At 52.3% G+C, this 13,877-nt stretch overlaps 1 protein-coding gene across 1 annotated transcript in view; it reads right to left on the reverse strand.

The window, feature by feature from the left end:
- The window catches only part of LOC119955304 (podocan), a 35,514-nt gene extending 21,928 nt beyond the window's left edge, over nt 1-13,586 (reverse strand). The window contains exon 1 of the mRNA XM_038781385.1: nt 13,525-13,586. Coding sequence (XP_038637313.1) covers nt 13,525-13,534 — 10 coding nt within the window. The 5' untranslated portion in view covers nt 13,535-13,586. The remainder of the gene's footprint in view (nt 1-13,524) is intronic.
- Between the last annotated feature and the right edge of the window lie 291 nt (nt 13,587-13,877).

The following is a 13,877-nucleotide window of genomic DNA, read 5'->3' on the forward strand; positions in this document are numbered from 1 at the left end:
TCCAGCCCATGTTCTTCGAGAAATTTGTTTGCGTCGGCGGGGAATGTGAAGAAATACTCTCTTTCTTGGTACGTGACCCGGAGTTCCGCTGTGTACAGCATACCAAAGCGCACCTTGTTCCTGTGAAGGGCTGCTTTTGCTCTATTAAATTCGGCCTGTCTCCTGGTGAGGTCTGCCCCAATGTCCTCGTCCACTCTAATGAGGTGCCCTTCCCATCTGCAGGTTCTATCACTGGCTTCTTGCTGCAAATGACGGCTCGCCAGATCCCCCCACTAACAAATTTGAGCAGCACCTAAACAGCACATCAGCTGCACTGAAGCTGCATTTGCTCAGCCAACACCAGCCGGCTGGCAACAATGGTGCTGAGGGGACCGGCCCCAAGATTCGGGGAAGCTGACCTAGGGAGGCTCCTGAATGTGGTGGAGGCCAGGAGGGATGTCCTGTTCCCCTGAGGATCCCTTGGGTGAGCCACAAGGTAGCCGCTTGGGATGAGGTGGCGGCAGCTGTCAGCTCGGGAGTGTGACCAGGAGGACTGGTCCTCAGTGCCGGAAAAAGTTTGATGACCTACACAGGCAGCACAAGGGAGTACACACCAACACTCCTCCCCCTCCCAAAGGACCATCCACCCCCTTCAACCACCCCGGTGACCCCAGTCCTTCCTGTTACCCCCCCCATCAATCCCCCCCAGCCCCACCTTCAAACCCTGCCTCCCCACTGTGAACCACGCATATGGCTAACGATGCCCTCTCTGTGTCTCCTCAGGAAAAGCTCTCCCACAATCATCGGTGTTGGCCATGGCTGAGGGCCTCGGCAGAATGCCCGCCTCACTGGGGGCTGTCACCCAGTACCAAGGCCAGCCTTGATGAGGTTCTGTGGGACATGTCCCGCTCTCCGATAGGCATGGCCGAGGTGCTGTGGAGCTTGTTCCAGTCGCGTGTGGGCATTGCTGAGGCTGCAGAGCATGTCCCAGTCACGGAATACCATCGCTGAGGGCGTCGACACGATTGTGCAGACCATGGGAGCCACCAGGTGATGCACTATTAATTACGACGAGGCGAGAGTAGAGTGTAATTGAGGATTTATTACGTAGAGATGTGTTGCCTCCTGCAGCTTCTGCCGAAATGGTAGCAGCTCGGTGAGCACACACATTTATACTCCGCCTACTGGGTGGAGCCAGCAGGCAGGGATTTACCCCCATACCTGTAGTACAGGAGCCTTACCGTGTTACATCTTGTATGTCATATATACAACAGTGGTGACTCCCACACCAGGGCTGGCAGAGCCAGATGATGCAGGGACAGCTGGGGCTCGAACCAGCTGGCCCTCCACCCCACGGTGGACCCCAAGACCCTATGGGCCCCAAGCTGGAGGAGGGGGAGCTGAGTGCCAACCCTTAGATGGCTTAGAACAGTACAGCACAGAACAGGCCCTTCGGCCCTCAATGTTGTGCCGAGCCATGATCACCCTACTCAAACCCACGTATCCACCCTATACCCTTAACCCAACAACCCCCCCTTAACCTTACTTTTTAGGACACTACGGGCAATTTAGCATGGCCAATCCACCTAACCCGCCCCAAAGCCGGACCCGTCCCATGGAGTGGCGACGGTGGCTAGCAGCACCTTAGGTTCCACCCCTCTGATTAGGCCGCATGTCGAAGTCAGCATACTGGATAGGATGACGCGGCTGTCTATGTGCCGCCGACAAGTGAGCCGGGGCCCTTCTGCCCCAGAGCCCCCAGAGGACGCCCGCCAGGGGCATCGAAGGCCATGGGATGAGGTAAGCAGCTGGTTGCTCCACCCCAGATGTGCATCCGGGGAATACACCAAGATGTAGTGGTAGAGCTCGGAGGGCCGGGCACATTGAGGATCACTGAGGGCACCGGAGGAGGGGGGGGGGGGGTTAGATAGGGGGGTTGGTGGGGGCAGCGCAACCTGAAGTGGGGTTGTACAGCACATTAAACCCTTTTTGCACAACCATTATGATGCCTCTGTCACTTTCTTCCGCATTGCGGGCTGACCCCCGGACCCTTTGCCCATCTCTCCAGTCATCCCCCTCCCCATGGCGCTCACTTACCCTCCGGCCGTGGACATGTCCCCAGAGCTGTTTCCCAGCCTCTGGGTATTCGGATGTTGCATGTGTGGTGTTGCCTCCCACAGTGTTCAAGCACAGTGTCCAGGCATAAGGGTGTAACTGGGATGCTAGGCAATGGCTCCCACATGCTACATGGCCCACCCATGGGAATACACTTGGGTTAGAAGAAACAAAGAACAAAGAAAAGTACAGCACAGGAACAGGCCCTTCGGCCCTCCAAGCTTGCGCTGACCATGCTGCCCGTCGAAACTAAAATCTTCTACACTTCCAGAGTCTGTATCCCTCTATTCCCATCCTATTCATGTATTTGTCAAGATGCCCCTTAAATGTCACTATCGTCCCTGCTTCCATCACCTCCTCTGGCAGAGAGTTCCAGGCACCCATTACCCTCTGTGTAAAAAACTTGCCTCGTACGTCGCCTCTAAACCTTGCCCCTCGCACCTTAAACCTATGCCCCCTAGTAATTGACCCCTCTACCCTGGGAAAAAGCCTCTGGCTATCCACTCTGTCTATGCCCCTTCATAACTTTGTAGACCTCTATGAGGTCGCCCCTCAACCTCCTTCGTTCCAGTGATATTCAACCTCTCCTCATAGTTAATGCCCTCCATACCAGGCAACATCCTGGTAAATCTCTTCTGCACCCTCTCTGAAGCCTCCACATACTTCTGGTAGTGTGGCGACCAGAATTGAACACTATACTCAAGGTTGCCAATTCCCTACAGGCTACAACCTTAGTAGCACAGCCAGATGCTCAGCAGTGGGTGGGGGGTATGGGTGATCAGTGGGGCAGACAGCAGAGACAGGTGTTGCCCCCAGATTGGGTAAACATGATCCAGGGTTGGCATGGTGGTGCCGCGAGTGGTTGCCCTCCCCCAGCGCCTCTTCCCCCACCCGCTCATGGCGGCCCACCCCTGCAGAGCGTCCCCCACCCCCCCCCCGCCGAGCGCAAGAGTGGCAAACCCAGCGCCCCCGGTCTGTTTGGCTGTGAGCAAAGGTGGCTACTTCCCTCCACAGCTCCCCGCAGAAGCTATTCCACTAGGTTCACGTTTTTCAAAAGGAGTACAAATCGGTGCTAGCGTGACCATTTGCTGGGGAGGCCACTGAATGACGGGAGGATATGGTGTCGCTCTCATTAATTGTATGGAAATCGGGCTTATGTGGTGATCATTGGTTTTTCACCACGCTATGGCGAGATCCCAATTTCGCCTACAGGAGTGGGCTGGTTGCAGCGCAAACTGTTTGGCTGCCGGCATGGACCTCGTTCTTGGCCTCTCCCGCTATTTCACCGGCCGTGTTATGGTTGAGCGACAGAGCAACGAGCCGGAGAATCGCACCCAAAGTTCTTTATTTTACTCGGTGTATACATGCCATGTCCTTATTAAAAGACCAATAGTCGGCTTTAAACGAGAATGAAATCCCACGGCTTCGGCTTAATTCCTACTCTTCCTTCACACCAGGTAGGAAGGAGTTAAAAATGATGCTTTGCTGCTTGCATTGCAGATGGACAATGGAGCAAATGGAGCAGTTAATTACTCAGTTGTGGATTTAAGAACTTGCTTTCTCACGCACTCATGTCTTTGAAATATTATGCAGTCCCACTCTGCACTAAAAATCCAACTGTTTAGTTATGGGCAGTCAGCAAGTTCCTGTCGAGTTCCAGAGGAAGTCAATAGCACACAGAGGTTCAGCTCTAAAATGTGGGCCTCACACACGGATGATAAACTGAAGCCCATATTATGCGTTGTATGTCCTGGAGTTACTCTGTGCATCCAGGTGCAATGAAAGAAAAACACTTGTGTACACATACAACACCTTTCACAACATCCTAACCTCTTCACAAACAACACAAGATATAGAACGCCATCACTTGGAGACTCCCCTCCAAGTCATACACCATCCTGACTTGGAAATATATCATCATTTCCTCACTGCCACTGTGCCGAAATCCTGAAACTCCCTCCCTAACAGCACTGTGGGTGTACCTACACCTCAGTGACTGCAGCGATTCAAGAAGACGGCTCACCACCACCTTCTCGAGGGCAGCTATGGACCGACGATACATGAAGGCCTAGCCAGCAATGCCCACATCCAGTAAAATAATAGTTAAATCCGAAGGGTAGTGTGGTGAAGAGTAGTGAAGAGATGTGGGGTGGGATTTTCTGTCAGCTGACGCCGGAATCGGGAAACAAGATTCAGCGGTGAATCGGTTTTGACGCCAAAATTTTTTCAGCCATCGGTTTCACGCCAAATCGCAATTCTTCGGTGCCTTGACAGCGACGTCAATGCGTTCCAGAATGTAAGTAGAGTAAACAACATTGGCATATCATTCGCAGGCCTGACCCAGAATTCTCCGGGGCCTCTGCGATTCTCCGCCTCCACCAGGTGAATTCCTGATGGCGAGGTTCACTTGTGCTTTTAAAAATTGTGAAACAGGTGACGTGGCTGTTGAGGGAGAGAAAAGGGGGTACGGAAAGTGTCCAACAACTCCATAGTTTGCTGGCCGGGGGACTTCTTCCAGGGTTGGAGGGAGTGACGGGGGGTGGCCAGGAGTTGGGCTGTGGGTCGGGGTGGACGGGCAGGAGCACCATTGCGACAGTCTGCAAGGTTGCTATGCAGCTGTACACACCGCTGTCTGACCATTGTGAACTTAGGGCCACGGCTGCATCACGGACCCAGCAAATCCCGCACCGTTTCTCACTGGAATCCATTGTGTTCCATGTGGCGCTGGTGCTAGCCCCTCAATGGTCGCTGAGTCAGTCCAGGTGTGGCGCCAGTTTTGCTTTCGTGGAAGTCCACAAATCCTGCCCCAATGTCAACACTTAGTCTCAGAAACGGAGAATCCCGCTCGTGCAGTTTAGTTGGAGTTATGGGGATAGGCCGTCTGGAATGCATTACCTGGGAGCGTGGTAGAGGCGGGTTACCTCACATCCTTTAAAAAGTGCCTGATGAGCACTTGGTCCATGGACCAAGTCCTGGCAAATGGGATTAGGTAGACAGGTCTGGTGTCTTTCATGAGTTGGTGCAGACTCGATGGGCCGAAGGACCTCTTCTGCACTGTATTATTCTGTGATTCTGAGTGGGCCTAGGTAGGGTGCTCTTTTGGAGGACTGGTGTAAACTTGATGGGCCAAATGGCCTCTTTTTGCAATGTAGGGATTCTATGGATTCAGCCACCATGCCTGCTCCGCCATCCAATATGATCATGGCTGATTTAGGACTTTTCCATTTCCCGGCCCACTCCCCATTTCCCTTAATTACCTGAGGTACCAAAAAAATCTGTCTACCCCAGCCTGAAATGTATTCAATGATGGAGCATCCACAACCCTCCAGGGGTAGAGAATTCCAAATATTCACAACCCTTTGAGTGAAGAAATTTCTCCTCATCTCCAGCCTAAATGATCAACCTCTTATCCTGGGACTGTTCCCTCGTGTTTTTCACAAAGCAAGCTCCCACAAGTGATGATATGATAATGACTGGTCTTAGTTTACCTCCCCATCCAAAAGACAGCAGTTTGGATTCTCCGATTTTCAGGCTATCTCCTGACGCCGGAATGGGAACGGTGACCGAACATTCAGTGCAAAGCGGCCACCGATTCCTGTTTTGCTGGGGGCCAGCATGCCGGCGGCGTAGAGCACCCGGCTCCAGCTGCCGATAAAGCCGGAGAATTGCTGGGTCCGTGGCTGCGCGTGCAAGATGGCGCCGGCCGCGCACGGACGCAGCCTGCCAAATAGTGCCCCCCCTTTGGCCGGCTCGCGACCCACAGACCACACCCCCAACAGTGCCCCCAGCTCCTGCCAAAGTCCCTCGTGCCCGCGGATCAGCCCTCCCCCGACTGTGGCGGTGCTCGACTGAATCCGCAGCCGCCACGTTGAGTTCCCGAGAAGTAATACCATGAGAGACCCATGCCGTCGGGAACGCCATCAGGAACTCCGTCTGTCGATGGCGGAGCATCGGGAGGAGAGCCTCAGGTAACACCCTGAGGCCTTCGTTACGGCGTGCAGCGTACTCCTAGAGTATACCGCTTTGGAGTGGGCGGGGCATCGCAAAAGCACCGCTGCCCCCGATTTCGGTGCAAACTTTGATTCTCCGGCGGACCGCCGAATACGATTTTGGGGTCGGCGACTGGAGAATCCCGCCCAGCACCTCCCAACAGTGCAGCATTCCCTCACCAGAGTGTCAGGCTGGATTTTTGTGTTTTCAGGGACTGCATCATATATTAGGACTTGAACCTTTTTGTAGACCTCTATCAGGTCGCCACTCAACCTCCGTCATTCCAGTGAGAACAAACCGAGTTTACTCAACCTCTTCTCGTAGCTAATGCCCTCCATATCAGGCAACATCCTGGTAAATCTCTTCTACACCCTCTCTCAAGCCTCCGTATCATTCTGGTTCCCCCCCCCCCCCGCTGACGATTAATTTTCCGTGAAAAGTTGATGAATTGTTGTCAACTCCGGGTGAACCCCAACAGTGACCATCTCAAGGCGAACTTGATTTTCTCCAAACAGAGAAAGCTAGCCATGTCCGATAGCCAGGTCTCCGACTTCGGAGGCCTTGAGTCCCTCAAAGCTAATAGTATCCGTCTCCGGGCTACCAGGGAAGCAAAGGCCAGAATGTCTGTCTCTTTCTCCTCCTGAATTCCTGGATCTTTTGACACCCTGAAAATTGCCACCTCTGGACTCAATGTCACCCTTGTTTTTAATACCTTGGACATGACATCAGCAAACCCCTGCCAAAATTCCCTAAGCTTTGGACATACCCAGAACATGGACATGGTCCTCCCGCACATTTTGCACACCTGTCTTCCACCTCAAAGAATCTGCTCTTCCGGCCGCTGTCATGTGGGCCTGGTGAACGACCTTGAATTGTATCAGGCTGAGCCTGGCACATGTTGCAGTCAGGTTGACTACTCAATGCGTCTGCCCAAAGGCCCTCCTCAATCTCACCTCTCATCTCCTCCTCCCACTTGTGCTTCAGCTCCTCGGTCTGCACCTCCTCTGATCTCATAAGTTCCTTGTAAATGTCCGAGATGCTCCCTTCTCCTACCCACCTTCTGGACACCACCCTGTCCTGAATCACCCTTAACGGCAGGTGTGGGAAGGTTGATACCTGTCTACTTAGAAAGTCCTGCACATGCAAATATCTAAAAAAAATTTCCCTTCACCAATACAAACTTCTCCTCCAGCGCCCTCATACTCGGAAAGCTCCCCTCTATAAACAAGACCCCCATCCTCTCAATCCCCGCTCTCCGCCAAATTCGGGACCCCCCATCCATACTCCATGGGGCAAACCGGTGATTATTGCAGATTGGGGACCAGACCGATGCTCCCACTGCCCCCACATGTCTCCTCCATTGCCCTCAGACTCTCAAGGTCGGCACCACCACAGGGCTGGTGGTACCGTGCCGCGGGAACGGCAGAGGCACAGTTGCCAGCGCCCCCAAGCTTGTGCCCTTGCATGAAGCCACCTCCATACCCACTCATATCCACCCCTCCCCCACCACCCACTTCCTAATCATGGCTATGTTAGCCGCTCAGTAATAATTGCTAAAATTCGGCAGCGCCAGCCCGCCCTCTCCCCGACTCCGCTCCAGCATTACCTTCCTCACTCACCGGGACTTGCCCCCCCCATCCCCCCGACACAGACACGCAAAGCCTGCAATAACTTTGTTGACCCACTTAAAAAGGACCACGGAATGAAGATGGGGAGACACTGATATACAAACAGGAATCTCGGGAGGTCTGTCATTTTCACCGTTTGGACTCTCCCAGCTAGAGACAATGGGAGCGCCTTCCATCTCTGGAAATCATCTTTCATTTGATCCACCAACCGAGCCAAGTTCAATTTATGTAGCCGGTCCCAATCCCGCGCTACTTGAATACCTAGGTACCTGAAACTGTCCCCTACCAATCCAAACGGCAGCTCCCCCGGTCGCCTCTCCTGACCCCTCGCCTGGACCACAAACCTCTCGCTCTTCCCCTCATTGAGCTTATACCCCGAGAACCGGCCAAATACCCCTACAATTCCCATGATTTCTTCCAACCCCTCGATTTGATCTGAAACATACAGGAGCAGGTCATCTGCGTAAAGCGAGACTCTGTGCTCCACAGCCCCCCCCCCCCCCCCCCCCCCCCCCCGCCCCGGACTAGCCCCCTCCAGCCCCTTGAAGCTCTCAGAGCAATTGCCAGCGGCTCTATAGCCAGCGCAAACAGCAGTGGGGAGGGGGGCATTCCTGTCTCGACCACCGGTGCGGGCTAAAATAGTCCAAAGTCATCCTGTTCATCCGTACACTTGCCACAGGAGCCTGGTACAGCAACCTGACCCAGTCAATAAAGCCCGTCCCAAATCCGAACCGCCCCAGAACCTCCCATAAATAATCCCATTCAACCCGGTCAAAAGCTTTTTCCGCATCCACTGAGACCACTACCTCCACCTCCCTACTTTCCGGGGGCATCATGATCACATTTAACAGCCTTCTTACATTGGCCACCAACTGCCTGCCCTTAACGAACCCCATCTGATCCTCCCCAATAACGTCCGGTACACAATCCTCAATCCTAGAGGATACATTTTGGCCAACAGTTTGGTGTCCACATTCAACAGGGATATCGGCCTGTAGAACCCACACAGCTCCGGGTTCTTGTCCCGCTTCAGAATCAGCAAAACTGTGGCCTGTGACATCGTCTGGGGCAGGACTGTCAATACTCTTGAGGGTTCCACCATTCACTGTATATTCCCTACCTGCATTAGACCTTCCAACATGCATTACCTCACATTTGTCTGGATTAAACTCCATCTGCCATCTCTCCGACCCAGTCTCCAAACAATCTAAATCCTATTGTATCCTCTGACAGTCCTCATCGCTGTCCGCAATTCCACCAACCTTTGTGTCGTCTGCAAACTTACTAATCAGACCAGTTACATTTTCCTCCAAATCATTTATATATACTACGAACAGCAAAGGTCCCAGCACTAATCCCTGCAGAACACCACTAGTCACAGCCCTCTAATCAGAAAAGCACCCTTCCATTGCTACTCTCTGCTTTCTATGACCTGGCCAGTTCTGTATCCATCTTGCCAGCTCACCCCTGATCCCATGTGACTTCACCTTTTGTACCAGCCTGCCATGAGGGACCTTGTCAAAGGCCTTACTGAAGTCCATATAGACAACATCCACTGCCCTACCTGCATCAATCATCTTTGTGACCTCCGCGAAAAACTCTATCAAGTTAGTGAGACATGACCTCCCCTTCACAAAGCCATGCTGCCTCTCACTAATACGTCAATTTGCTTCCAAATGGGAGTAGATCCTGTCTCAAAGAATTCTCTCCAGTAATTTCCCAACCACTGACGTAAGGCTCATCGGCCTGTAGCTCCCTGGATTATCCTTGCTACCCTTCTTAAATAAAGGAACAACATTGGCTATTCTCTAGTTCTCTGGGACATCATCTGAACACAGTGAGGATACAAAGATTTCTGTCAAGGCCTCAGCAATTTCCTCTCTAGCCTCCTTCAGTATTCTGGGGAAAATCTCATCAGGCCCTGGGGACTTATCCACCTTAATATTTTTCAGGACGCCCGACACTTCGTCTTTTTGGATCTCAATGTGACCCAGGCTATCTACACACCCTTCTCCAGACTCAACATCCACCAATTCCTTCTCTTTGGTGAATACTGATGCAAAGTATTCATTTAGTACCTCGCCCATTTCCTCTGGCTCCACACATAGATTCCCTCACCTGTCCTTCAGTGGACCCACCCTTTCCCTGGCGACCCTCTTGCTTTTTATGTACGTGTAAAAAGCCTTGGGATTCCCACAGGGATAAAACTGAGTGGTCAGAGCAGGACAGGTTGATAGGAGAAATCTTACAGGTGGACAGGAGATACTCGGAGTCTCCAAATGAGGAGCTCCTGAAGGAGCATCAGAGACTTCAAATGGAGTTTGGGCACCTTTCCACAAGCAAGGCGGAGTGTCAGCTGAGGAAGATAAAAGGGGCAATATATGAACATGGGAGAAAGCTAGCAGGAAGCTGGCACAACAGCTGAGGAAACAAGAGGTGGCGAGAGAAATAGGGAAAATAAAGGATTTGAGGGGAAGACGGTGACGGACCCGGGGGCAGTGAATCAAGTGTTCCGGGAATTTTATAGCCAGCTATATGAGTTGGAACCCCCGGATGGAGAGGAGGGTATGAATCAATTTCTGGGAGACTAGAGTTCGCAAAGCTGGTGGAGGCCCTGGGGGGGGGGGGGGGGGGGGGGGGGGGGGCGATTGGGCTTGGGGAGGTGATAGAGGGACTGGGGGTGATGCAATTGGGTAAAGCCCTGGAACCTGATGGGTTCCCAGTGGAATTTTATAAGAAGTTCTCTGGGTTACTGGGGCCGCTCCTGGTTAAGGCTTTCAACGAGTCCAAGGAGCTGGGAGTACTCTTCCTAACGTTATCACAGGCATCAATTTCTCTCATCCTGAAGCGTGACAAGGATCCGGAGTGCTTTGGATCGTACAGGCCAATCTCCCTCTTGAATGTAGATGCCAAATTATTGGCAAAGATCCTGACCACTCAAATAGAGGATTGTGTCCTGGAGATAATTGGGGAAGATCAGATGGGATTTGTAAAGGGCATGCACCTGACATCCAACATCTAACATTAGACGGCTTCTTAATGTAATTATGATGCCAGTGGAGAGGTGCGAGGCTGAGGTGGTAGTTGCCATGGACGCGGAGGAGACTTTCGACCGAGTGGAGTGGAAGTACTAGGGGCTGGTTTAGCTCACAAGGCTAAATCGCTGGCTTTTAAAGCAGACCAAGCAGGCCAGCAGCACGGTTCGATTCCCGTACCAGCCTCCCCGGACAGGCGCCGGAATGTGGCGACTAGGGGCTTTTCACAGTAACTCCATTGAAGCCTACTCGTGACAATAAGTGATTTTCATTTCATTTTTTATTTCATTTCAAGTATCTATGGGATATTTTAGGCAGGTTTGGGTTTGGGCAAGGATTTGTGGAGTGGGCCCGGCTACTGTACTAGGCCACGGTGGCAAATGTAAGAACTAACCGAGTTCGGTCAGAATATTTTAGTCTTTGTCAAGGGACAAGGCAGGGATGCCCGCTCGCTTTGAGATGACCATAAACCCTTAGCAATGGCTCTGAGAGCAGCGAATACCTGGAGGGGTACAATGAGAGGAGGGGTGGAGCACAGGGTCTCTCTCTATGTGGATGATTTGCTGCTTTATATCATGGACCCGGTGGGGGGAATGACCAAAATCATGGAGGTATTAGGAGAATTTGGGCGATTTTCAGGCTTTAAGTTAAACATAGGAAAAAGCGAGATGTTCGTGATTCAGGCACGGGGGCAGGAAAGGAGGCTGAAGGAGCTATCTTTTAAAGTGTTTGGGAAGAGTTTTAGGTATCTGGGGATTCAAGTGGCCAAGGATTGGGGGCAGCTTCACAAGTTAAATTTGGGCAAAGCAGTGGATCAAATGAGAAGGGATTTTTGTCGATGGGACATGCTCCCACTGATGCTGGCGGGGAGGGTTCAGACGGTGAAGATGACTGTTCTTCCGAGACTGCTTTTCTTTTTACAGAGTCTCCCGATTTTTGTCCCAAAAGCCTTTTTTCAGAAGTATGAATGTGGCGATATCGATGGGCGGGTAAAACCCCAAGAGTAAAGAGGGTGCTCCTGGAACGGGCCCCCGGGGAAGGGGGATTTGCTCTCCCGAGTTTTATTAACTATTACTGGGCTGCCAACATATCAATGGTCAGGTAGTGGGGGACGGGGGTGTGGGGGACGGGGGGGATGTCGGTCTGGGAGCGGATGGAGGCAGCATCTTGCAAAGGTACAAGTCTGGGGCTTTACTGACGGCGCCCCTGCCGTTCTCGCCGGCTCGGTACTCCACGAGTCCTGTGGTGGTGGCAGCCCTGAGGTTATGGGGGCAATGAAGGCAGCATATGAGACTGGAGGGGGCATCAGTGTGGTCACCGATCTGTGACAATCACCGGTTTGTCCCTGGGGGGAGCTGGATGGGGGCATTAAGGTATGGCAGAGGGCAGGGATTGACAGGTTTGGGGATCTATTCATCGAGGAGGGCTTCCCGACCTTGGCGACATTAGAGAAGGAGTTTGACTTGCTGGGAGGAAACCGAGGGGTTTCGGTGTCTTCAAGTGCGGGTCTTTGTACGGAGACAGGTCCCAAGCTTTCCTCGCCTCCCCCTGAGGGGACTACAGGATAAAGTGCTGTCAAAAAACAGGGGTTGGAGGTAGGAAGGTTTCGGACATATACAGGGAATTGTTAGAGTGGGAAGGGACCCCTATCAGAGAGGTGAAGAGGAAGTGGGAAGAGGATATAGGAGGGGAGCTGGAAATTGAACTGTGGGGAAAAGCCTTGAAAAGGGTAAATGCATCCTCGTCCTGTGCTAGACTCAGCTTGATTCAGTTCAAGGTAGTCCACAGGACCCACATAACGGTAGCCCAGATGAGTAGGTTCTTCGAGGAGGTGGAGGACAGATGTGGGGGTAGCCCGGCCAACCCTGCTCATATGTTTTGGGCCTGTCCGAAACTGAGGGAATTCTGGCAGGGATTTGCAGATGGTATGTCGGAAGTCCTGGGAGGTAGGGTAACTCCGAGTCCAGAATTGGCAATATTTGGGGTGTCGGAAGATCCGGGGGCAAAGGGAGGGAGGGAGGCCGATATTCTGGCCTTCTCCTCCCTGGTGGGCCGGAGACGGATCTTGCTGAGGTGGAGGGACTCCGAGTCCCCAAAATCAGGAGTGTGGGTCAGCGATATGGTAGAGTTTCTCAGTCTGGAGAAAATCAAGTTTGCTTTAAGAGAATCAATACAGGGATTCGCCCGGAGTTGGCAGCCGTTCATCGATTTCTTTAACAAAAACTAAACGTCAGCAGTAAGGGGGGAAAGGGAAAAAGGGGGGGGGGGGGGAGAAAAATAGGAGGCACGGTAATGTTAAATAAGGACAGGGAATTTAGTATACGGGTAATTGGGGATAGGGTGGGAGAAGTGGGGTTCGTGGTTTATTGTGTGTTGTTATTTTAGGGGGCATTTTGTGCGTCAACCCAGTTGTTTTAGAAATGTCAATATGTTAAATTGTGAAAAAAACCCGCACATCTTTGGGCTGTGGGAGGAAACTGGAGCACCCGGAGGAAACTCACGCAGACACGGGGAGAACGTGCAGAGTCGGCACAGGCAGTGACCCAGCCGGGAATTGAACCTGGGAGCTGTGAAGAAACTGCGCTAACTACTATGCTACCGTGCTGCCCACTGCGTGATGGGACGAATGGCCTCCTTCTGCACTGCGTCATTTTGTCATTCTGCCACAAGTATAATTCTTTGTCATGGTATCAGATAGACATTGGTGGCCTTTGGAAACTCAGTGAGGGCTACTTCCAGATAGTAAAAGAAGGCGTGGAATAAAATCAGTGTCGTACCCGAATCCATCAATTCCCCAATGCGTCAGCTCAGTCAGGGATTGCCCCCAGTAACTCGGACAGAGGCGAGTGAAGGTGTCACCAAATCAATTCTATTAAATCTTCCTACTTTTTGCTGCTGAATGCTGCCACCCCACTGTTCGAATGCAACGTGTCGATTCATTTCATTCCATGCAGCTTCAATGAGAAGAATCATTCGTCTTACACTGTTCAATGGTTGGTCGTTCAGCTTTCGACAATGGCCTGCCTGCACAGTATTCAAACTTGTTGTGATTTGACAAAGTGTACTTTCTCACCCTGGATCCTCAGAAGCTCTGTCAGTCATTCGCTCATTTTCTCTTGCCACGTTAGCC

This window comes from Scyliorhinus canicula, chromosome 20 (genome assembly GCF_902713615.1).
Source record: "Scyliorhinus canicula chromosome 20, sScyCan1.1, whole genome shotgun sequence".
NCBI classification, from domain to species: Eukaryota; Metazoa; Chordata; class Chondrichthyes; order Carcharhiniformes; family Scyliorhinidae; genus Scyliorhinus; species Scyliorhinus canicula.